The sequence below is a fragment of the Ambystoma mexicanum genome, chromosome 5p, assembly GCF_040938575.1.
Source record: "Ambystoma mexicanum isolate Mex_15411 chromosome 5p, UKY_AmexF1_1, whole genome shotgun sequence".
In the NCBI taxonomy this organism is placed as follows: domain Eukaryota; kingdom Metazoa; phylum Chordata; class Amphibia; order Caudata; family Ambystomatidae; genus Ambystoma; species Ambystoma mexicanum.
The window spans coordinates 1,049,829,127-1,049,855,863 of NC_090930.1; the positions used below are offsets into that span (position 1 = coordinate 1,049,829,127).

At 45.0% G+C, this 26,737-nt stretch overlaps 1 protein-coding gene across 1 annotated transcript in view; it reads left to right on the forward strand.

The window, feature by feature from the left end:
- The window catches only part of NOL7 (nucleolar protein 7), a 196,260-nt gene that overhangs the window by 53,153 nt on the left and 116,370 nt on the right, over positions 1-26,737 (forward strand). The window contains exon 3 of the mRNA XM_069613546.1: positions 5,909-5,969. Coding sequence (XP_069469647.1) covers positions 5,909-5,969 — 61 coding nt within the window. The remainder of the gene's footprint in view (positions 1-5,908; positions 5,970-26,737) is intronic.

Here is a 26,737-nt window from a genome sequence, read left to right on the forward strand (position 1 = left end):
AGATACTAACACTGTAACATTTCACCTTCCGCAGTGTATCACTGCTCCCAGCATGACCCGGCCAGCGAGGCCTGGGTGAAAGAGAACTGTAAAACGGTCCTCGGATAAAAGCAAAAGTTCCCAAATATTAATGCCAAGACTACTTGCAAAGCGTGCATTTCTCCACAAAACTTCTTCTATTAAGGAAACCTGTAAAATGTATAAACATGGTAGAATGCATGCTTACATGACATTAGCAAAGAACAACCCACACCACTGCAGTTGTGTGCAAATAATAAAAAGCGTTCCGGGGGACTATTTGTTATGGGTACCATTGAAAAGCTTACACCCCACGGTCCCGCGCCATAACTGAACTAATGCTGCTAGAGTGCAAGGAAAGACAAATGTAACCATACAGAGGGCTCATGTGAAGGACGCGCGAGAATACACCTGTCATGTGTGTATGTCTAAGCCCCTTATGTGCCACTACCGTCACGTACGGTGGCGAGTCATTTTCTATGTGCTCCACCAACCTCACTACTACCTCACTTACTGCAAATGTATATGCATATAACTAAATGTTGTAGTTAAAACATAGTGTACAAATAATGTGCTCAGACTGGCTATATTTGAGAGACATTTAGCAAAGTTAAAACGTATGTTTTCGAATGATCCAAATGAGTATTGTAGAGTGTTGAAATGTCTATGATGTTTTCACTTAAAATCGGCAACACGCTAGGAAGATACCTTTGTGAATATGTGCAAGGCCATTCCCCCTCCCACCCTGCGAAGACTGCCAAACAAGGGAGCCGAGGCCCGCGCTACTCCACCTCCCCCAACTAGGCTGGAGCCGCTTCAAAGATTTGTAGTCCCCTCTGCAGCACCCAAGGCCATGGCCCGCCACCTGCATTATTTACAGCCCAGCAGTAAACCCTCGCCTGAATACACAAATCCAAAGGCGCCCCCTCTTAAACCCCACAACCCACCGGATCACCTTAGACTTATGGCCCCTGTACAATTAGGACACCCAATACTGTGGCAACATACAGCAGCACATTCATGACGACTTCTAACAAGACTGAAAGACATGTACCGCCTGTCCCATGCCCTTAGACTTAGCCCCTCGACCTATGGTACCGGTCAACAGGACACTGGTAACCATGCACTGATGAATCACCATCAAACCCCTCACAAGGTGCGTTCCTCCTATGTTGCGTTAACCTGTAGAATAACCTATTGAAAGATTTACTAAAGAACATAATATTGCAATAACTGAATGACTGTGGTGTGCATGGCCTAGGGCAAATAAGTCAGGAAAAGACATTCATCTCTGACACTGGCCACAATGGCACAACACCACCGCCCGGATGAACTCAGCCGACCTGCCAGGCCCAGCCCAACCCACGAGGATGACCAGTGACGTCGTCCAGCCAAGGCCAACCACATTGCAGCAGCGCCTATAGCTAGTCATCGCCACCCAATCCCATTGAACTTGTGCCCCTTATAGTATGTAGGTTCTGATGACGTGTTTTGTAAATATATACGCCTGTCTTTGCTATTGTCGGACAGAGCGCTCTCAGAGTTGCAGAGTTCTTTGCATGCCCTATTCTGATTGATAAACTCCCATTTACGCTCACCCGCACTCTGTCTTGGCCTTATTCCCATTTTGGGAGAGTCCTTCATTGTCTATCATTGCGGGGAGGATCGTGCTGGTTGGGGACGCTTGCCTTCAGTATCAGCTGCATAACTTGCGAATTGCACACCTAGACCATTCAATAGGTCTTACAGAGACCTAATGTAGATATTAAATGGTAAAGGGGAGAGGCAGGAGCACTGAGGAACACTGCATGTAAGAGACAGAGGAGGAATGTCAATGATTCTTTAACTCTCTAGCATCTTGCAGTCCCAGAAGGGATTTGAGCCACATTGTATCCTCATTGGGACATTTTCCTAACTTTTAGTAGGGCATGATCAACCAGGTCAACGCAGCAGAGAAATCTAGCATCAGCAGTACGACCCTTGACAATTTTAGCAATATTAGATTCCAGGTCTAGCAGAGCAGCCTCGGTTCCATGCTTTGTATGAAATCCAGACTGACCCTCTCCAAGCACCCCATGCTGTTCAATGAACTAATTATATTGACAGTAGGCAACTTTATCATGTATTCTAAAGAGAAACGTACATTGTTTATGGGCCTGTAGTTTGCTGGGACAGCAGGATCCAAATCCTCTTTCTTTGAAAGAGGCGAGGTCCTGGCCTATGAGGCAATCACCGGGCTTCAGTGAAGGGCATATTGATTTTCTTGACCCACAGCAATAATGGAACAAGAGAATCTTTAAACCGAGAGGCATGGACAACATCACCTTGACATGAGGTGGGTTTCATATTATGTATAATACTTAATACTTTGAACCTCACTCTTGGATAGCTCCTTAAAAGAAAAGATGGGTGGTTGTCTCCAGTAATCCTCCTGCGATAAAGATGGACTGAGGTTTTATCAAGCAGCAATACACGTTTTTTGATGGCAATTTTACTCCTGGATATTTTGACAGTAGTTATTAACAGATGCTGGGTTTGATTGATCCCTCTAATTCGTGGAGAATAAAGAAAAGATTCCTGGAATTAGAATTGTCACAGCCAAATCCATCATTAACATTAGCTTGCTTGGCTTTAAAGGTAATATTTTCTTTTTACAGCCATCTTATAGGCCAACAATGTGGAGTCACTTTTTTTTTTTCCTCTCCTAGATAAGATCACTTCACTGAACAAATAATTTTGTTTCGCATATAATTTTTGGGATGATAGACGGTGCTAAAGTATCAAAGGCAGTGTTGGTAATTAATCTGAAATGCTTTGTGAGGTTTCCGAGTGATAACAGGCGAAGCTCAGTTAACTGAGGTAACGCCAATGAAGCAAAAGCCTTAGGAGTGGCTTTCCTTTTTTTTTTAATTTATTTTTTTAAATGTTAGGTTTCCTGAATTCTACGCAAGAGGAAGACAGAAGGCAGGGTAGAAAGAACTTAAATGAAGTGCAATGGTGGTCCGACCAAAGGCCGTCTTCCACACTTACGATTGGAATATTAATATTCCTAGTCGATATCAAATCTAGAATATTGCCCACAGTGTAGGTGGCTGTCTTAAAACGTTGACGGAATCCTATGGCTTCCAGAGAAACAATATCCCATGATATTATCCGCCCATAGGTTAAAATCCCCAAGTACAAGAACACGGGAGGAGGATTTCGATGTAACACCTAATGCAACAATTAATTGTTCCTTAAACTCTGGGGATGTAATAGGTGGCTTGTGCAATAAGAGAATACTCTGGGAGGTATTTGCATTAATGCACAATTTAACCATTAAGGATTCAGTGATCAAGGTTTACCTGTTCCCCTGCCCCCCCCCCCCCCCCCGGTGCCAATACGGTTGGCTTTTCGAATATTCTATCCTTCTGAAGTGGAAATAAACGACGGGGTGGGTAGCGAGTCCTGAAGCCAGGTCTCTGTGATAGCAAGCAGATCCACTTTTGAGTCCATTATGTTGTCGTCTAGATCCACGGCATGGGGAACCGGAGCCCGTGTATCAAGGGCAATTTTCAAAGAGGGAGACCTGGCTTCAGATACACTGGTGACCGACGGAGATCACTCTGTGCACTTAAAGCTGTATTAGGAGCTTTGGATGACTTTAACAATGAGGTTGTCAGCTGATTTCCTTCCATCAAATTGGCCACAGGAGCCGCCAATTGAATAACCGCTCTGTAAGCGACTCTGGTATCTCTTGAAATGGTACGTCGGCAGAGGTGTCGAGAGTATAAGATGCCAGAGAAAGGTGAGATAATGTAGAAGAGAGTTTGGGATGTAGCGGGAGGACTCTCTAACTGTGATAGTTCAGACAGAGAAGCATTAGACACCCTAAAACTAAACCACTGGTACTTCTGTGGCCTGCTGATAATTATCTTGGTGAGCCAGCATCTGGGAGGAAGGAAGTGCAGTAATATTTGGTGTTATTGGAGGGCAGTTATGAACATCCCCCATCCACCGATATTTGTTCTATGTTGAACAGGAATAACCTCACAATCAATAGATAAATACTGTGCTTCAATGTCTGCCCATTTGCGGCGCCTCCTGTCAAGAAAAACATTAAATCTTCTGACTTGTGCATAATTAAATGCACAAGGAACGGTAGGGCCAAGTCATAATAAAGCAAAAGTTAGAAGTTAAGCTTGGTCCTCCATTCCATCAGGCTGGCGAGATGGAACGCTAGGATCAGCTCAAACAGAGCAGTTCCCCCTCCCCCAGAGCAAACTGGCCACATGCCTACTAATGTAATCAAATGCAGAGGGGGAGCTGGGAGATGTGTAGCTCAGGAGGACACAAAAGGTGCAAAAAATGTATGGTTGAGTTCTAGCAATGCTATTCAGCTGTTGGCTTTACAAAACACTGATTAAAGAGTTGTGCTGGTTAGGAACATCTAACCAATAAAAAGGCCTAGTTGAAAATAAAACTTATTAAATCCTGGCTGGATCGCAAACCTGCATCTCGTCGTGGCTGGATGTCACACCTGCATTTCGTCGTGATTGTCCTCTGGTGTTCCCCGAGGTCGATTTCTTCTTTCGCTGCATGCGTGCTGTAGATCCAGTATTTGCCTTACTTTACCCCATAACCGTTGCTTGACTGAGATTTTCCTGACTTGTTTCCTATGGAAAAAACCATGTTCAACTTTTACGAACCTGCTGAAACTGGGTACATGCCTGGACCTTATAGTTGTCTATCAAAAATTATATGGGTCTACAACCTGCAGCCCTCCAAATATTTTGGCTATGACTCTCGTGATCCCTCACCAGTCACTATGCTGGCTAAATTGTTCAAAACATCTAGCGATCCAAAAGTTGCAGACCCCTGCTTTAATGTAATTTATCACTTCAGTTAACTCAGTTTCCATATATCCTCATTGAACACTCAAGCAATGTTTACTACTGTGCTTCTATATGCATCTAGGTAACCAGGTTAGCCCCATTTGGTCTGGGCCGCCTTGATGGGGGGGGCGGAAATGGTTGGGGTTCAAGCAGCGCTACTCGCAGGACAAAGGAAGTATGCAAAAACACTGTTCCTCCTGAATAATTGTAACTGGTGAACTGCTTTACTGTTCTATGAGGAAGGTTCAAGGCCAGCTCCTTCTTATTTAGGTTTGCACCAACACCATTGTAGCTGGAAGTCCTTCCACTGCAGAGCTGACTAGTGTGCACTGTGGAAATCCTTACCAACTTAAGTCCTCTACCCAGCATGTCCACTGCTGAGCCTGTCCATCCGGAATTCATCCGGGCCTTATGGTTATTGATGAGATTATTAAAAATGTTTTTACTTGTGTTTCTTTTTATTTATGCCTATGTAGTAGCCTGTGGAACTGGTGTCCACCACCTCCCTCCCCTCGACTAAGCTAATGAATCCTGTCCGCTAGTCTGGCCCAAACTCACCATGCAGATTGCCTTAAGCAAGACTTGTAAACCTCCTTTCTCTTGTGTTGACTTGACTCCCATTGTATTTTTACATTAGATGCTTTAACCAGTTCTTCCATTTCCAAATATATACATTGTTTGAAATCATTTACTTATTGTACTACTTTTAGTCGTATAAACTCACTAGCTTGATGAAATGACAGAAGCCGCTGTTCCCTTTTGCAAGTGGTTTAACCAAATCAATTTCCACCTGAAGAGAAATAATCGCACATTGGAGAGGCACTTGATCCTTTTGTTTTTGGAGCCAGCAACAATCGCCCCACTCCAGTCAATCAAAACATTAAGGGACATTTTGAAGTAATGAACATTGTGAAATTACATTAATTGGCTTCTAGATTTGTGATGCGTTTTAGCTGCCAGAAGCTGTTTTTAAAGGAATGTAATGGCTTATCTTTGGTCTTTCTTTGTGCTTGCAGGGAGAAGGCACTGTTGAAAGAAAAAAGGCGACGACATGAAGAGTTATTTAGAGAACAGAAGGTATTGAAAGTGAGAATTCTGCATCTGGTGCATTCTGTTCAGTGTCCCAAGGTTTCAACATCAAGGGCTCAGTTGGCAATGGAGCACAAATCGACTGCGATGGGGTCATAGTCAAAGCATGACTACAAGGCTTCTGGCGTGGTGTACGTCCTAGTCAGCTAATATGGTTAAGGACTGTGTTGGAAGTAGGTGAGGAATCAACAGAAATCCCAGTGATGGAATTGAAGGTCAATGACTCCAGTCATGTGTAGTTGGTTTGCAGGGCTCCTTAATGTTGTATTAGTTTTATGATCAATCTTCTCCATGAGATGAGTTATGAAGTTCAATGGTCCAAGGCAGTCGGCAACAGAAATGTATTATACTAGCTGTTCCAGCCATAGCATACACCGTTCTAGCATATGTTGAATGTCAATATCAGTCTGCAATTCAATGGGTCACTTCTGTGCCCCTTCTTAAATATCAGAATTGCCACTGATGGCTTCCAGGAAGGAGGTGTAGGTCCCTGTGACTTAATAATGGTCATTGAAAAGGCTTAAAGTATCAGATAGAATTAGAGGTATGCGTGGTATAAGAACAGTATCTAAGTTCCATCTATCACACAGGCCTCTATGATGTCTTTGTAGATGCGTAATTGTCAACCTTGTTCCATTGCAGAGTCCCCCTGATGGCATAAGATTGCATAGTAGCATAATTACAGCACCTATTTCAGTTTTGGCTCATGAGGAGGCATTTGTATATGGTCGTTTACCCTATGCACCCAGGGACCCATAAAACGCAGTGCCCCAGACCCAGGTGCCTGCCTTGGATTTTTGATCTATCTGATGCCTCATGATACGAATCAACGTGTTGTTTCTACAGTGGATATATTGGTTCATGGGATTAAGGTTGTGGTGGGTGTTCTGGAGTGGTCACTACACAGGGTCAGATGAGTATCTGCATCAAAGAAGTAGAGGGGCACGGACTCGGTGAGCTGTGGCTTGGTGGGGTGGGGAGGTCGAGGGAGTGCAGGCGGGTTAGTGGAGACGGATGGGGACATGAGTTGGGGCCTGCTCCGGTCACACACAGGGCAATGAGCTCATCTGACGCTGAACGGATACTGAACATTCGCAACAATACATAACTGTACTTCCGTGAGAACTGGTTTTGTACGGAGCTGGCAGGAGGGGGGCGGGGGCTGGCTGTGTGAGGTGCTCGGCAGAGGGAGAGACGGATTTTTTGAGATCTTCAGGCCTAGTAAAAAGATGGCGTTTAGGGTGGCACAAAATGGAGTCTGCATGCATCGCCTAAGGCTTTGTTTTTCATCTTATTGTTAGTGGTTGGTCCGATTTATATGAACAAACATGGGGACGTCTCCCACCTTTTGGCAAACACAAGATCTATTTCACGTGGGAATATCAGGGGGTGGGGGTCGGGAGGGTTAGAAAGACCAGCTCTCCCCAACAATGGCTCTAAACGTTTATAACCAAGCTGTAGCAACACCATTCACAGGGATATTTGTCCCTGGCTGCACATGGCTAAGGAACGCCACCAAATGTGCACTTATCACCCTTTTGGAAAGTGGTAACTCTCAGCTGAAGTAGAATTGGTGTGCTCTGCATGTGGAGGGTTGACGTTCAAAATTGAGTGAGTCGAGTGACTGGTTATGCCTGGCTAGTAGCTGGAAATGTGTACTCCTTCCTGTATACATCCCATTCACTCCCATTCATGTTGCCCATGTGGGATAATCATGTTAAACTCTCAAAGTTTGGGGGCGGGGTGAACAAAGGGAGGCAGGGCGAGATGGATGGATGGATGGATGGATGGATGGATGGATGGATGGATGGATGGATGGATTGGGTTGCTGGGGGAGGAGGAGATGCCATTACCATGTGAAGTACACCTGGAGAAATGTATACAGTGATTTCCCATAGCCCCTGCAACTTGGGTCATCATGTTTCCTTCAGTGCTGCAGTGTCTGTTTTGCAGTCCGAAAGGAACAAGGTGTAATGAAGATGCCCCAGAGTTCCCAAATAGATACTCGAGCACCCCATAAATGGCCAACTGCTGCCTGTCCACCACCCACACAGAATGCAGATGCAGTTGTAATACTAATACAACTTCCCCATCGATTGTGCACCAAAGCAGTTTGCCATACCTCTCTCCCCAATTCGGTTTAGAGACGGGACAGGTGTCTTGTCCCTTACTAGTGTTCCACACCACATGCTCACATTTGCCCACCAACGTTCTTCCGCACTAGGTTTGAAGGCAGGCACAAGCTCAATATTTCAGAGTATTGCCCTAAATCTGTTGTCTCAATGAGAAAGATGGTCTCCATAATGCATCGGGGAGTTCCTAAACTACATGTAAGGTTTCTAACAAGATGAGACTTGCCTGCTCCCTATGAAAGAGGAGTGAAACTCCCTGGCACCCTGATCTAGCTGTTTTGCTCAACACGTGACAGTTTCCATGACTGTTTATTCATTAACTAAGGTTTATGAACAGGAGGATAGGAACCTGGGGCAAGCTAAACCACATAGAATTAAGGGAAAGATCTAGGAGGCACAGAATGGCGGGAGTAGAACTATTGGGACCCAAAGGGAGATCAAAGGTAGATGGGATAATCTGAGAAATCCAGCACTCTGCAAAAGGGCACAGGCACCTGCTGGGATTGTCAAGATTGGTCTAACCTGATGGAGGCAGACTGAGCAGAGAAGTCGATCCTGAGGATAGACTTGGGAGAGAGCCACTAGCCAACTGAGGGTTAAATCACAGACCCTGGCAGAGGACGAAGAGAAAAAGTGCGAAGAGTCTGCTGGTGGCTACATCACACTTTGGCATATACCAGCCATAGACCATGAGGTAAAACGGCTGGCTGATGGCCATTACCCGAAGGCTGGGAAAGCCAAAAGGCTTGGCCCATTGGTGTTCTACCTCCTGGATGAAACGTGAAAAACTGTTTTCAGCTGCCCAGGAGCATGACCCATGTCTAGCGGGTGCAAACCCTTATGCCAAAACTGTACCATAAAGCAAGGGGCGGGGGAATACTTGCTGGTCGGTGAACATGCTCGATTGCTTTAGCCCTGGAACTGAGTGTGCTTGGGGGTTAGGGGGGTGCCCTATAACCCTGAGACTGTGGGGTGTGCCAAGAAGAGTAACCAGTAATAGTCTAGAATCCCGGAAGGGCTGGGGGTTCCTCACAAGGGTCCTTTTGCACTCCTTTCAGTATCTCCATGACTTTTGTTTGCATGTAAAAAAAAAAAAAACAGCTACTTCAGGAGGATTCAAGCAATATTGGGGTTCAAGCCTTGCAGCACAGTCTTTGGGTACTCTGACAAAATATTGGGTCCGAAGCACAGTGTACCCGCTTCCTTTGGTAAGCTACTATGAGCTTTAGGCTGATCCATACACATCAGGAAGACCAAATGGTGGGTGTGTGTGTGTGTGTGTGTTAGTGTTAGTGTGTTATATACCAATACCACACTGGGTAAAGCATTGGTTGGCCAAACCTGGGCGAAATAAGGGAAATCTGAGTTTAGGCCCGACACTGCTCTTCTGCAGCAAGTCTGGTACTAACGTTTTGGATTTGTTTTATGTTCCTTTTGCAACACTACATTGACTTCTGTGGTGTCCACAGCATATCTGCCCTTTATCTGCATTCTGATTGATTGTTGTGGTCAGTGAGGCCCTTTTGCCTCGCTCTTGTGCTTCTCTTTTTGTTTCTGGTGCACTGGCCAGACACTTTGGCTGCAAGGGCAGAGGATGTCTTTTTTTCACCGTTATTATTTTTACAGTGTAGTACAAGCCACCTGCTGCAGGGACAGTGTGTCCCTTTATTGTTCTTTAAAGAGCATTCTAGTTACTTTTGTGATACTAACTGAACAGGTTGCTGACTGTGAACATTTTTTTTTCCTGATGCACAGCTGTGCACCTTTTTTATTTTTGGTCCTATGCAGCCTTTTTATTTCAACATTTTGCAACTCTCATTGTGAAGAGACTCTTGCGCATTGGAAGTTTCAAAAAGGATATGTTGCCCCTGCCTTTTCATCCTTCTACTGCCCCTCCAGGGGATACTCTACGACAGGGGTCCCCAACCTTTTGTACGCAATGAGCAAAATTGACATATCGAATTAAAATGGTGAGCAACATGAATTTTGATGGAACAAATCTGCGCACATTTGGCGGACGAGTGATTGCAACACAAATTAAAAATTTAATATTGGGGCTCATGAGTTTGGCGGCATCTCAATGGTACCACCACTACCACCACTTTGTCTGGTGGTATCTCTGCCAGATTCCAAGTGGTGGTTTGGCAGTGTTTGTCCCCACTGATGGAGTCCATAGGACTCCAGGGTGGCTTTCAGTGGTATTTGATTCAGTGTGGCATAATTTACGTTTTATTGGGTTCTGTGATGAATCTGTGGATGTTGCCCCTTCTCCCCCAGGGGGGAGACCCTTCCCATGGGGCCAGGAGGGTGCATCCTCAGTAGAATAGTTCACCTGGGGCTGGTGCACAGGGAGAGGATCACATGGGAGAAGAAGCCCCTCGTGGCGCTTGGGTGGACCCACCCTTGAGAAATTGGTCTCTGCCAATCACCAGACCCTAGCCCCCCCCCTTCCTATAACCCTAAGAGCAACCCCTTCCTTAATAGGCTCATGAGTTATAGTCACCCTGCCATTTCCAGTGGAAAGTACTGGGACTATGAAGCACAACTGACCCAAGGGAGATCAAGGGTAGAAATACTGAGACGAAGAGTGGGGAAAAATAAGAGATACTATTTACAAACACTGAGACAAAGAAGGTGCATGGAGGAATGTAGGGTGCCCCGTGGAACCAACGTGGGTATTCGGACAACTTGGAATTAATACTGAGACGAAGAGGAGGTGCAGAGGCAGTAGGAGTACTACTAAGAACCACAATGAGCAGTCTAGTTGTTGCTGGCTGCTCATTGGTCAACGTTGAGTAGAGAAAGAGAGACTTAGGAAGAAATTGTCTAGTCCTCCATGGAGGAGCTGCAGGAGCCAGCACGGTGCTGGAAGGTGCAAGAAAGCACACCAGGATGCCAAGAGGGGAGATGGAAGGACCAGGTCCAGTCCAGAGTGGAAGGACCAGAAGGCGAGCTGGCAGAGAGAAGCTCCCAGTGTTCCTGAAGACTGGGAAGCGTGTGAAGGGAAGACTGCGCTGCCCATGGAAAGATTGACACTGCAGTGTTCCCGAGCAGACCAGAGCTCCCTAAAAGGCTCCCTAGAGGTAGGGGGAGTGCTCAGGCTGACTGGCGGGGGAACTAAGAAGGTGCAGGCAGCATCTTCATAGTCGCAGGACCTGGCAGGCACATGAACCAGGTCTGTCCCACAAGAGACTCTTGGGTCTGGGACCCACAAAACAAAAGCAACGTGAGTCCTTCTCTTCGTGGCAGTACTTGGGAGGAAAGGGCTCCAAGTCCCTGCACACAAGGAAGAGGTGTATGGGGCCCACTACACGAGAACCACACGAGTCCTCTTCCTTGTGGTGGTACTTGGGAGAAGAGGGCTCCAGTTCCTGACCATAAAGAGGGGTCTCGAACCCAATCCCATTAGAAGAAGGGAAACCACAGAGCAATTTACTAAGGAACATACTTGGCAGGGAAGTGAACCAAGTTGGCCCAAGCGGAAAGAGAGGGAAGCGGAGATCTGGGACCTACAAGAGAAGGAACCAGGGCAACAGAGTTGTTGGCCCTGGTTGTTGCGAAGTTTGTGTAACGGAGAAATATCTACAAACTTTATGGAACTTTGTTTTACATTTAGGAAGTTTGGGTTTCGAACCTTTGTTATTTGGAACTCTTTGATTGGATCTACAACCTATTCTTCTGGAGGGCGTTTTGTTTTTTTTTATAGTTTAGTCAATAGTGTGAGGGATGGAAATATGCTTTGGACTTGTGAAAGTGGACTATTTAAGTTAGACACACATCCTCAGTTTCCTTAGTTTGGATTGAGGTAGGGAAACCCCTCAGCTTTAGGGAAAGAAAGGCAGGAGTTTCCCCAATACCCAACCCTTTTACTTTAATAAAAGTGTATACTAATCAACGTGAGCCCTGAGTCCTACCTCTACACCCTTACAGGTCACTAATAGTTTATTAAGTATTATCCAATGGTGATAGGCATACATCTCAGTAGCTGTCCGATATACAAGATCAGGGCATTATACATGGTTTTCCACCACCAATAAAGGTGAAAAGCAGGGATGTCAGTTGGCCCCGATGTATTCCTTTTGGATGTTGATTCTAGTACTCCACCCTCTCTGAAGAGTTGCTTTTTATAGCATGCTTCCTTATACAGGACTTATCCCCAGCAGGTCTCCAACAGGGCCTGCTGAACACAAGTTACTATTTTGGGAACTATAGTTTGAAATTAAATCTGATAGGAACAGAAATAATGGTGTTCACGAAAAGGGTGAAACCTTTTAGCTCATTTTTAAATGAATGCAGAGATGAGGGGCATTCTCATTTTATTTGAGCGTACTCTTTTCAAAGAGCAGTGCTTGTGTGAATCATTTAAAGAAGACAGCTCAAAAGGCATCATGAAAGATTAAATGGCTTTTTACATTGTTATTTCAAGTCTGCAGCATTCTGATTGGACAAGTGTCTAGAGGCATATAAGGCAAAGGTCTGTTCCATGATTTTTATGGCCGTGAAATCTAGGGTGGTTCAAACTGTCATGGCCTGGAGGAGTTGTAAAATAATTAATGTGCCAAATGGTAGGCATCCCTGCAGATACACCTAGTAGAGTCTTATGAGCTGAATTGGAGGTGTTCAATTTGAAAGTGATGGGCCAGTTAAGATGTTTTACCTATTTTTTAAAAGCACATCTGGGATTTATTTTCTGCCAATCATAAAGTGAATTTCAGGGCAAGTGCGATTTGTACCCTTCCCCGGTAAAGAAAGCTACTTAAGGTTATGGGCGGTTGTAAGGCACTGTCAATTTGGTTAGGGATGGAATATTACTAAATTTGGCACATTAAATCACTTCAAAATGGCTCTAATGGCAAGAGTTTGTCGGATGGAAAAAGAGGCAGATGTCCAAAATATACATAGGCTGCCCTCATTAGCCTTCTTGCATACACGTTAGATTGCAAGGAGAAATCTGTGAAATAAGATCCCCAGGAGGCTGGTTAAATGTACCCATTCCTCAATAAATTAAGGTGTGCAGGAGGAAGCACAACATATGCTTGCAAAATAGAGTCGAAGATGTGGTTCATTTTTGTCATTGTTTCTGTTTTGAATAAGCGTGGAATGCATGGGAGCTATGTTTTATAGAATTAATTGTAATGATCATGCTTTTATATATAGCATGTTCGAATATGTTAAAGTTGCTTTTTGATGCATGGTTTTTAAATATTAACTTAATGGAGAAATAGGTTGAGTAGTACAGGTCTTACATGGTAGGCTTTAAAGGACACTTAATTTGGGTTTTGGAGGTTGCCTTCTAAGAATTAATTGGAAATGTTATGGCAAATGGTGCGTTCAAATGGTGCGTTTTTAAAGGTCCAGTGGGCTGTGGTGAGCAAGTGGTTAGGAATAAAAAGAATACCTTTCTTTTCAATGCCCAAAAGGATTTTACACAAGACTTGGTGGCAAACATTGGTCAAAACTTTGAGCATTTGATGACCACTTCATAGAGGGGTGTGGTGGTGTTAGTATTTGGATTAATTAATTGGCTTTTTAGTATAACCATATTAACAGTAGCTTAATTGGATTTGAATATAGGGCAAATTAATTATGAAAAATGTAACGTGCATTTACCTTTGTCCATCTGACACATGGGTAATGGGCAGAGTATCAAGATTACCATGTTTCCACTAGGACACTATGTAATAATAAATATAGGTGACACCAAAATGAATATTGCAGATAAATGTTCATGGTGGCATCAAATACAAACGACACTCTATAAAAAGCAGTGCATGCTAATTATTTAATAAAGGAACATTGGGTCTGCATGCCACCTATTTGTCTGTTATGCTCCTGTTATGGTTCAATTATTTTATTCATTAATACATTTGTCATCTGAGCAAAGTAACTGAAGATGATGTGGTTTTAACGATGACACTACTGTAAGGACACTTTTTGAAAATTAATTTGCATGGTGGCAAGAAACACAAATCTTGCATGTATAAAAATAAACAGATGGAACCATAGCAGGCTCATTGGCCAACATTATTGCACAGTGCAGGACTCTGTCCTGGCTACAGTGCTACTGAGATCTCATTCCTTGAACACCTCCTTCTAGGCCTTCACACCATAGCCCACAGCAACTGGCGAGCAACAATTTAGGGTGCAGCGAGCAACATGGTGCTCCCGAGCTGCACGTTTGGGATCCCGGCTCTAGGAACTCGCGCTGCTCATTACCGTCAACTCCCTTTTATGCTCCTTTAATGCGTACGGACTTCACACTAGATTACATGTGATGCTTCCTCTGTGTACTACATGAAGAGGGTTTATTATTACTGTGGTAGTGTGTTTACCCAGGCGACTTTATGACTGGATAACACATGGCAACTGCCTTTTGGCAGGGGCATTCACGCGAGACACCATATTGTTGGCTGCTCCCTTTAGTAAACAAGCCACCATTTGCAGGGTGGCATCCATGTGCTCAGGCTGCTTGTTCTTGTGGTTTCCCCATGCGCTGGTGAATTTATTGGTTTTATTTTTCTGAGGAGAATTTGTCTCAGCTGCTTGCGTGTGTTTTTTTTTTTTTTTTTTTTTTTTTTTTTTTTGCTCTCACCATTCACTGACGTCGGATGTCACAAATGTCCAGTCATTCGTTCTCGATTCCATACACCTGGTTCCAGTGGTTGCCCCAGGTACATTCTGAGAGTTGCTGTTCTGAAAAAACTGGCCAGAAAAGTAGCTGACCTACATTGTGGAAGGGGCTTGGTACCAGCAGTCCTGTACAGTTCACACTTCGGGGGGGGAAGGGGGAGGAAACTACCCTTCACCATGCTACCTTAACCCACCACTGGTGTAGTATTTCAAACTAGCACTCTGAGAAAGGGCACAGATGGCACCATTGAGGGTTCCATCTGCTTTGTATAAAACCAAAGCACATTTTGGGTACATAAGAATGACCACAGATCAATGTTGGTGATTAAAGCATACACTTCTTGTTACAAAGTGTATAATGCACACTGGGCTTGATGCTCATTTATTTTATCAGTTACCCTTACATTGCAATGGTTAATATTGACACATAGACTTGGACAGCCTTAGTATTTGGATGCAAGGATAAAAGGACTGCCACTCTAGTCAGGCCATTAGGGTCCATGGGCCATCCGTAAATGTGCCCTTTCACTGTGGAGAATTTGAGGTGGGTCTCAGGGTAAGGACTGCTGTGCATGTGAATGCACAGATATCCTAAGAGAATTATCTATATAGGATTTAAAAAAAAAAATATATATATATATATATTTATTTAGTTTTATGCTTTGTGGACAATTCCTTAATATACTCTTGCATGTTGCCCTGCACTTTTTTACCACCCTCCTCTCCTCTGGACTATAGCCGCGACTGCCCACCTACCACTACCACTGAGGAAAGTCTGGCATCTACAGAGAAGTCCTGCCTCCTAGTTGAGGATTGATCTTACTGAAGCTTCAACATGGGTCAAGGAAAATCCTAAATGTATTCCACTTAACTGTCTTCTTTTAAAACCTTTTTCTTTTCTCGCTATTGCTTTCTTTCCTGCCAGAGAGTGTTTTTGTAATGTACGAGTGCTGTTGGTAAGGTTGTGGCTGATAGAAGTTGAGCTGATAGAAGTTGAGAGAGTGATGTGTGCTTGCAGTAGGTGGGGGGGGGGGGGCCTGAAAGTGGCAGTCGGAGAGGAGCTGGCTGATGTTTGGCTGTACTGGTGGGTTGTGCTTATAAGGCCCTTCCTTACCTGCAATGAAGAATGCACATGTGTAGAGTTTGTACCTTTTAGCACAGTAGCACTTCATAGGACCAGGCATTTTTCAATGCGCAAATCTCCTCTGCCATCACATTCTCTAATTTGCTATTAAAATGAACAAGACGGCCGTAGGGGAGGGGGGGGGAGGGGAGGTGGAGTACTTGGTTTGACTGCTGCTGTGGGTAAATCAATTATAAAAGCTTTAAAACTGCCGAGGGTTAGCACTTATGATCTTTTCCCAGTCTTGCAACAAGAACATTGTAACCATGAAAAATGGAGCAGCAATTGACAAGAACTGGGATAAGCTGCAAGTGCCCCAGTGGTGTAAGATTCGCACCAGATAGGGCATAGTTGGTTATGGACCTTCCAGGGGTGCCACCAGTTCCTGGACAGGTGTGCGGGCTAATTAACAATCCCACTATTGGCAGTCTGACCATAACGCCCGGATCTTCCCAACTTGCCCACTCACTGGTCCCAAAAGACTCAAAACGCTTTGTGGAAGAATATCCATGTCCCCAAAATGTAACTTCCCAGTGAACGGATGACTTGAACATTTTAGTGATATATAAACGCACACCTCTAGGCACATACTTTGTTCCAACATTTACCCAAGCATTTGGCGATCTTAGACGAGTCTCTGAGAAATTCGTTTTTTCAGAGCTTGAGGTGAAAATGGTGTTTGAAGATTCACAGCCTAGACAGACGCACTAGAATTATTCAAATGCAAACCATGCATCTAGGGCCCCAAAATATTTTAACATTCTAAATAAGTGGAATTGGTGTCTTGCTCATTCATAGGAAAGGACCAGAGTCCTCTTGCTCTTTAAGAATGGCGAGAGGAAAGATCCTGGGAATTATCTGCTAATTTTGCTAATGGAGATTGTATTGTCTGTAGGAAGGTTCTTTTAAAACGTCCTGAAGTTTGGGTAAAAGTGCAATTTTAAGCAATATACAAGTTGATTTTAGACCAAGAGTGGGGACTGGCGCTCGGATGTTCTGCTCTGTTGATTCAGATGTTTGTTGTTGCTGGTAAGGAACTTACTCTTAGTTGACCTTTAGACCACCAAGTGCAGTGCTACTTTCTGTGGAACATAAATATCTGAGTTTACCATTTTACACTGCTAATTTTGCAGTGGGTGTGGTAGGCAAGTGACACACTTTGCCAGCGGAGGCTGGAGGCTGACAGGGCTGTGTCCCTGCACATCCTTTGTTCTATGTGAATGGTCTGATATTAGAATCTCATAGCTGGAAGCTGATGCATTGTTCAGTGCCTGCATACACCAGATTATTATACACAGATTAGATAAGTCTGGAGAGGGTTGTGCGTCCATTTTACATAATGGTGTGAAAAACAACGAAAAGGGATGCCCACACCTCTCCACTTCAGGGGGGGGGGGGGGTGCTGGAGGGCCAAAGGAAGGTTGGTAGTTGAGTTCAGTTAGTCCACACTGTTAATCAAAGAAAACGGCCAATGCTAATCTACTGAAAAAATATACACTTGATTAGTCACTCACATGAACAGGTAAGTAACTTAGGTACACATCACATGATATATGTATACATAATCGCAGTGGACAGCTGAGACTAAATCCACACCTGTCACTAATGTGTGAGACTGCTATCTAGTGATAGGCACTTCACATATAGTCTAAGGTGGCTGGGAAAGACCAGGAAACCTTAGACACAGTAAAGCATTGTTCACATACTCATTATCCTGACCCAAAATGCCACACAAACCGTATTCCTAAGACTCTAGCACAAGTGTGATACAAATGATACAGGAATACATATACACCTATAGAGATAAGGGGATTCAACTTTAATAACGAGTGTACCACTAAAGACCAGTTTAGACCCACAGGACCAGGCACCAGGACTCCTTACACTCCTAGGAAAAACAATGATACAAAAGTAGCCAAGTAAAACCAAGTTAACAAGCACTCTAGGGTTTGGCATTGACCGTTCTTTGCATTATGCATTTATAGGCACCCGGTTGCGTGAGGGGTCAGAAATGCAAGATAGACGTTTTCTCATAGTTTGCCATTTTATTCAAACTAAAAAGGTTTGGATAAACTCCTCCTATTGGAGGAGAGGACCCTACCTAGCAAACTCAAACTAATGAGAAATGACCTAGTGTCAAATCTCTCGCCCTCACACTAATGCACACAATAAAATCGTACAAGGAAATCTGGCCAACTTCAGTTCAGCAAAACAATTCTGTAATGCAAACCTAATGTCCTTGTGAGCAATACTTGCATCCGGGGTTGGATGCCCTCCGTCTTGATCAATTCAGGACCACTTGGAAAACAGTTCTGATTAAATTCAATAAAGTTCTGTTCAAGGTGATGGAAAAAGTCTTTATCAACCACTGTCTTTCTCCACAATGATTGCTTGTAAATGCGACTTGGGGTTTTCCACAATATCCCTCTTGAAAGGATAATTAACCTTTGTGACAAACCCAGGTGTTATGCCCCCTTTTTTACCACCAAGCATACAATGCTCCAACTCCAGGACATGACCAAAAGATTCACCACACTTCCCTTTACAGGTTGCACCAGTCAAGGTGTTTAAAGAAAATGAAACCGCAAGTAAATATCTGTAGTACAGGGACGAGGAGGCCCTATACGGAGGTGCTGGAAAACTGCCATCCATGTTCTAGTGGTGGTTCAGTAAGGGGAGACATTCTGCCGATAAAAAAGGGAAATGGAGTACAGTTATAGAGTTGGAAGTACTAGCAGTAGCGGAGGATGTAGCAGTAGCAACGGTGATCCAGAATGGAGAACTATTAACAATGGTTGTAAAAGCAGTCGTGAAAGAAACTAGGGAAACATTGTATCCTGACAGAAGATTGAAAAGGCTCTCAGAAGTTGTAGCAGAGGTCACGGCAGCGTGGATACATTGTCACAAGCAGGATATGAAAATGATTTTGATGTATGGTGTGCTTAGAGGAAAAGTGGAAAAAAGAGCCTTTCCCAAGCGGCATTGCTTATCCAAGTGAATTATTGATAAAAAGGAGAAGAAACAAGATGGTGAAGAGTGCTTTTCATAGCACAGGAGAGGAAAAGGAGCAGTGACTTATAGGAGTGAAACATGTGGCACATCAGGACACACGCAGTCCAGCAGAAACCAGGGCATCACTAAGTGGTGCTGCCTTGAACTTTGTGAAATAGGATCCCTGAATGCAAGCAGCATTCTTGCAGAGGTTGACACACGGCCTCAGGAATTTGGTGACTTCACTACCTGGTGTGAGCATCGGCAAGGATCTTTCGCAGGATAAAAGGGTGAACCCTACCCTCCGGAGTAAGTCGACCGCTGTGAACCGAAACAACCAGACATGAAGTGGTTGAGTGGAAAATTGGGTGACGGCACATAATATAAAACAAGGTACGACTTCACAGGAGTATTTCAGATCTTGTACAGTGGATGATTGCAATAGTTGATAAAAAAAAAAGGGGAGAAGTGTTAAGCCAACTTCTACAAACCCCACATTGTTATAAACCTATAACTGTCATGTGAAACCCGACACCAATCGATTCCAAACGCCACACCAAGGGTACCACGAGGAGGACAAACAAACTAATCACGATAAACCAAGCAAGAAAGACCCAGGGGATGTAATTGTCCCCTGTGGCATTATCAGATACCCTTGAAGGAAAGAAAGGCACTTCTAACAATGGGGCGGACTAACAAGTAGGAAAGTCTTACTTGTAACCCTCAGACATTTTGTTAAATTATAATATCCACATTGGCATTTTGGAGGCAATGAATACCAGCAGGCTGTTAGAAAGCAGCTTAAGTATATATTTGTATTTTCCCTTGTAGTATGTTCTTGCAGTATTTAGAGTGGGAGGGTCAGGTTTGGTTTACGACACAGGACAGTGATGACGAAGACTGGGTCATTAGTTATTTTATTGAGGCAGGGAAACCCCTCAGAGTTGGGTATAGTGAGGCCTTTATCAACCACTTTAATCATTTGGGCAAACCTGTGTCCGTCTCCTTACTCCGACCCTGCACACCTTCTTTCACAAACTCGGGTTCAAAACAAATGCAATTATTCTGTTAACATGTAACACCTTCAAAAGACTACTTCTTGTCAAAATAGCACTTCAATCTTTCTCAATACTACTACTTTAAATGTAACACATTTGTCAGGATAGCGAAACTCTTAAGTGATGCCACTGCTTGTCAAACAATGCATCAAATTCATCCTGATTCAACAAAGGTTCTTTGAATGCATCTTCTGCCACAAATCCTCTTTCCTGGTGATATTGCCTGCCGGGAATAAAACTCCTACTGCTACTTTACACTTGATGGCCATATTGATTCCAGGATTCCCCATACCAATCTTTCAGTATGGTTTCCCAGTCTCTTGGCTGTTGCCAATTTTAGATATGATCTTTCCTTAAAGTATATCTTTTGTAAGGGGATTTATGTCTTTGGAGGTTTTCTCACAACTTTTTGTCTGATGGTAATGCTAGTTATGAGCTTTCCCCAACCGTATGGTTTTCTCGTAGCATCTTGGTTGTGGGTATTACTGGTTAGAGCCTTGTGCCCCCACAGGTAATTCACCTAAAGTCTTTTGACAGCCTCTTGGCTGTTTATAATGCTGGTCATGAACTTCCCCTCTTTTATTTCCTTACTATGGAACTTTCGCCGTCGCTGCTTTACTTCGTTTTCTTTAATTATGATATTCATTATCCAACTTTATTTGGTCATCAGGCCATCAAAGTACATCCTAATACAAAGCATTTCTTAATTTCCATAATACACCATACAAGTCATTTTGTCAAAGCAGGAAAAGTGTGGGGGGTGCGGGGGTTAGAGAAGAAAGAACCAAGCTTCATGGGCCGAGCTAATTCCCAAATAACCTTCACCCCAGTGGCGTAGTTGGTTTTTATAACCTTCACCCCAGTGGCGTAGTTGGTTTTGGACCATTCGGGGGGGGAGGGGGCACCAGTTCCTGGACAGGTGTGCAGACTAATTACAATCCCACTATTGGCAGTCCGACCATAACGCCCGGATCTTCCCTGGACATGCTTGGCCACCCACTGGTCCCAAAATAACCGTTTGAGTCATAGGGGTTTTCACCTTCACTGAACGTTCTATAGCAGCGCACCAAATCTCTCTGGATACAAAGGTACGGCCCCTAATGGTACAAAGCCAGTGTAAGCGTTTGTTCGAGAGCGTGTCTCTTGGTTCTCGCTTGTTAGCAGACAATTTTAGGACGCCATGCAGGAATACTATGGCACTAGCTTGCCCCCCCCCACCCCCTCCCCCCCGCTTGTTGTGTTTGGCTGAGTTCTCCCAGGAACAGTGACTTTGTGCTGTTTCCTTCAGTTTTCCCCTGGGTTCCCATTGTGCCAGGCTCACAGGCATTTGAGGTGTGCTTTTCATAAGGATTGAGAACCTTGCTAGACCAGTTGGACTGTAATGGCTGCTCAAACTGCGGCTGCAGATTATGGGTATGTACATTGATTGATCTCGCCGAGTGCAATGCCAAAGGGGAATCTCACATGATCAGGATTATGTCCATAAACCTGTTCTTCAAAAGTCAATGGTCCGGATGTAACTGGGTTGGAGGGGTATTCCAGCGTTGGTTTACAGGGCTCCATGGAAACGGGTAAACTACTGGAGAACCTCTGCCCCCCTCCAACCACCTCCTCCCTTTTTGTTCCCTTGGGCCTCTACCAGCATCAATGGCTTTTTTTTTTTTAAAATAGTTGCCAGTTGGCTCAACACCCGTTCACAGTTGTACCTCAGAGCAGTATGGGCCTCCTTGGCAATAGGATCGGGGGTGAATTGGGTGCCCTGGTTGATTGGTTTAGGAACCCTAAGCAGGGTTAGTTGAAGGGAGCTCGCAAGTGATGGTTTCTCCCTTTCTGCTGGGCTTGAGAGAAAAGGCTCATTCCCAAAGGCTGATACTTTACATTTTACATTGGGAGTGTCTGTGCAGTCAGATTTTCCAGCAGTGCAGTCTTCTTATGCTACTTCTTCCCAATTGTTGGGTGTGGGGCTTGGTGCAGGACCCAGGACTAGCAAACAATGAAGCTTCTAGGAGCTTCTCCTCCATGCTGGTCGCCTATTTCAGTTGCTACCCCTCCAGGGCATCTTGATTGGACCCCAGGAAGTGATGAATCTCTTATCAGGGAAGAAACCTTGCCTGTGAAGTTAAAGGTACTGCTGTGTTTTCCCAGAGACGGTCCGTATCCCTGCCATGATCCGGTGGACCGCCCCCCCTTTCCTTCTCACGACTAATCTCTTACAATCGGACTTGGGTTCAGGGTGGTCTTGCAACACAAACGGAGGCAAGCTGTTCACAGAAGAGGAGTGGAGGATAGCTGGAGGAGGGTGAATGCTATGGTGCCTCAATTTGAGAGTTCCAGTAATACCAAATAGCAGGGCAACCTGAGACCTGCCACAACAATCCCTCAGCCCAGCTTGGGCTCAGTCACCTCACTTCCCCTCAAGGTGGACTTCCTGCAGTGTACTTTTTCCTTTTTTTCTTTTTTTTTTCCTTTGTGGGAATTCAGTTCCCTGCTTACGTGGAACACCTCTGTGGCGCCCCTGGGTATCTGCGGGCCTCTTGTGCAGATTTGTAGAGGCAGGTGGCGTGGCCTAGTGCTCCAGCGCTCTCGGTAACTCAGGCTCTCCAGGGATGATCACGGCAACGCTCTGCGGCACATTGACCCCACAGCATGCGGAAAACAGTCTCTGCTTTGATTCATCAATTGTTCGGTATTCAAAATTGTTGTGCTGTGACCACTTTCTTGTTTGCAGTGCCCTGGGGAAATCATTCACACTTTGCCAACTCGCTGGTTCTCTGCGGCGGCTTCCTCTTGCTGTCTGGCTTTGCGGTGGTCCTTCAGCAACCGCTTATCTGATTCTGAGATCCTCTGATAATTTGCGCATTGCTATTCGAGAGCGGTAGCAGCTCGGCTTATCTTCTGCGACTTTGCTGGCCTGCCCCACGCTGTGCTGGGAACACTCCTCATCTGGGCTTCTAAGTACACCGCTCTGCTGCATGTACTCTGCAATTCTGCTTCTGCTCACTTTCACGCTTTGTGGTGACGCTGGCTGGCTTCTTTCCGTGGCAACTCCGGCACCTTGGATGGCTTCAGGGTCCTCAGCTATGCCTCCTGCATGGCCTTCCAGTACACCTTGCACGTCTTCCTCTGCTTCACCTTCATTCCCCAGCTGTGCCTCATCTTGGGTTTTAAATATCCTGCTCAGGTGCTTTGATTGGCAACAACTAGACGGCACCTTTTGAATATTCACCATTCTGAATCAATCCTCATTGCATCTAAGCTCTTCTCATCCCAGTATGTTTAGCATACTGGGAACTGAAGTCCATAGAAGAATGTATGACATTAGGTCGTTACCTGTTAATAGAGCTGCTCTATGAACTGAGAATTGTTAGAATAAGGAGGATGTGGAAAGAGTGGAGGATTTCTCATTAAGACAGAATTATGACTTGTAGTTGCGCATTACCAGCCCTTTAAAATGCACAGATGAAGCACCATAATAATTGAAAGGCGCACAAATTACTAACGCCCACGTTCCATAAATGACACCTTGAGAATAGAGCGTCTTCAAAGCCTCCATGCTTTCACCCACATGCTCCCCGCCCTAACCCCCCTCCTATCTCTCCATAGTGCCTGTGTGTCCATGTATCCAACCCAGTTACCAGCTACAGCAGATGGACGGAACTCCTCTCTCAGCCAAGACGCTGCCTCTGCTCATGAAGAGTCAGACACTGATCTCGGTGAAGCTTGTCAGACTGGGTCTGTTAAATGGGAGGAGCCAGGCACAATAGACAGTCCTCACCAGTCACTACTTGCCAGGGACTATGCTCTGCAGCTCCACAGACAAACAAACAAGATGGCTGCCCTCACCCAGTTGTGAGAAGGGAGGCCTGCGGCTCAGAGATCACTCTGTGGCTCCATCGTCGAGATCTGACACAGGCAACATGTCAGTGCTCCTGATTGGGAGAACTGTTGGATTAAATCTGCATAGTACATCAGGAATGGGCACTTTGAAAAGCTGTATCGTACAATTGCCAACGCCCAGTTGTCATGCCACCCACAAAGACTGCTTCTTGGAACCACTTTTCTTCTTGTAGCAATTGTTTTGGTGATATTTGGTGGCTTACACACCAAAAAAGGCTTCACAATGCAGAAAAACAGTAGTACAGGCTGCAATGTTAGTCTTTGGGCCTAAAACTACAGGGCCCCAGACACAATGTCATATGCAGGTAATTAACTATAAAAGTCACTTCAAAAGAGTTTCAGGTAAGTTGAGTTCCCCATATGAATAACCGGGCCAAGTCAGATCTGCGGTTGCAACGACCCCGGGGGACACCAGAGGAGACCACCTTGAAGAGAACCAGTGCCTCGGGCAGAAGAGATGCAGAACAGATTCTGACCAATAGAAGTCTATGGGAAAACATGGTTGAAGTAAACCTGCTTAGCCCAATGATCAGACCATGGGTGAGAAGTGTCTTGAATAAGTCACCAACCCAGGTGTCAGAAGGAGGTTCAAACGGTGGCAGTTCCCGTAGACTTGGCAAAGGAATGGCTGAACAACCCGGTGTGTAAAGAGCCTTCCTTAGCAAGGCAACCTGAAGAATGTCACCCAGGGACTTTACCAGACCAATGACAGCCCAAAAGAAAATCCACCTACTTTCCTCGGAGTTGAACTCGACAGCCAGAACTGGATACAACTGCTAAAATGATGCCAGGAATGTGGAAAAACCCAAACCGAGGTGAATTGAAGGAGAAAGAGTTTATTCATAAGCAGGGAAAAAGGGTTCACAGAGGCCATCTACGCTAAATACCATTGACTGGATTGGTAACTTGCCCACTTCTCTATATGGCAAACACAGGGCTCTCAAAAGCATGGTCTGTTTTCTATGTTCAGTGTTTTCTGCGCAGAGCAGGAAGATAGGGTGCTGTGATGTGAATAGAAACTGGACAGCATGGGGGGGGGGGGTTGTGAGTGTGGGGTTCGGGGCATGGTGCGGCTGGGGGCATGGTGCGGCTGGGGTGTGAGGCATCAGCGCATTGCTCCTCCTCCATGCGCAAAGTAGAGGGAGTTAGAGGCATTTGGGTGGTGAGCGGGGAAGTGGCTTGTGTAGGTATGTGGGGTGAACCAACCCAATTACAGAGCAGAAGCGGGAGGGTGGAGCTTCAAAGTGACCGTATTTGGCAGGTGGGTAGTTGGAGCAAACCGATCTTAAGAGATGCAGCCCACCTACAGAAGGTCCCACGAAGAACTACAGTGTAGTGACCAGAACAACCCATATTGACGCCAAGTAGTAGGCTCCCACTACCCTTCTAGGCAGTGACAGCTTCCAATACGAAAAGGCACAGCCCAGTCAGTAAAACGGTGGAGAAAATGGTCAAAGCCTGACCCAGCCAGGATGATGAAGATTAGTCAGGGAGGAAACCCAGTAGCCAAAAATCTGAACCAGAGGTAAGCTCAGGACACGGGATACAACCAATATGTCCAAATCTGCTCCTAAAAATACAGCAACTTTTCTTTATGGTAGCAATTCTCAAGCGGGTAGTACCTGCTGCAGTCCCGAAAATCCTGACCGATTGAATGTAGGAACAGGGTCTCCCCTATATATCACCATGCACAGGGTTGAGCTGAGCTAGTCTTATCTCACAAAGGGGTTTGAAGCAAATGTTTTTGTCGGTTTGTAATCAGCTTGGCTCCACAAATAACCCCAAACAGGATGTGTAGTGGCTATGCCTAAGGCCAGGGACGGCTCTAACTGCTTTAGAGGGTGCAGGGCTGGTCTCAAAGTGAGCCCACATGTGCACAATAGTCCTTTTAGACTTGCTTTGTGGCTTAAACAAAGGAATGGGCAAGAAAGAAAATGGCTGGCAGCTGGTCTTGAAAATGTACATTAGTACCCCAATGGCTACCAAAAGGGCACATTGGGCTACTAATGTGGTGAATAGACTTGTGCCCCTGGTGAAGCCAAAACTAAATTGGAGCTTCCACCAGCCTACTATTCCCTAAAACCAATGTAGGGTGACGCATCGGCCAAGAATGGGGTGGTTAAAGGGCATCCCTGGCATAAGATATATGTACTACCATGGTGCCATATACGAAAGGGTTGTAGTGGCAAGTAGGCTTCGATAGCAGTTCCTCTAACCCCAAAAGTCAAAGATTCCCAATCCCGAAAGAAGGTTGGGGGGTGGGGGAGAGAGGAGAGGGACAGAGGGCAAAGTTCAAGACAGCAGAACTTCCAAAAGTTAAATGCTGCCATAAAATGCGATTTTTGTTTCTAGATCTTCCATTGGTCTTGTAAAAAACAATGAACAGGTTACAAGCAAATCTGTAGTTAGATCTGCCAAGAAATCCAAAGAATATTTTAATGGCCTGCCATCTGATGAATTCTCTGTTGGTGAAACAAGATCTGGAAGAGGCACTGATTGGCTGTGTTGATCGCTTTGATTATATGGGAATAAAGAGAAGTATGAAGGGTTCATGGAAGCCCTCTCTCCTCCCACTCTCCCCAAAAATGAACCTCTGCTTTAAAGGATGGCAAGAGATGTCCGATATCTGTCAATTCACTTTAGGGAGGGTCGGGGTCATAACGCCATCTGTGGATGTGCACAACTCCTGTGCTCCGTCTGCAGCACTATATGGCACAGAGGTGCAGTGATGTGCCAATCTTACCCCACTTTAAAATGAAGACTGTTTTTTTATTACTTTTTTTGAAGAGTACTCCTAGTATACCCCTCCAGTTAGGGTTCGTAGTGGGGGGCATGGCTAATGCCAGTGTTATACTGGCTCAGGAACACCCATGAAGTAAAATGTTACAAAAGTGCAGCCCTGAACATGGTCAAATCTGCAAGAGG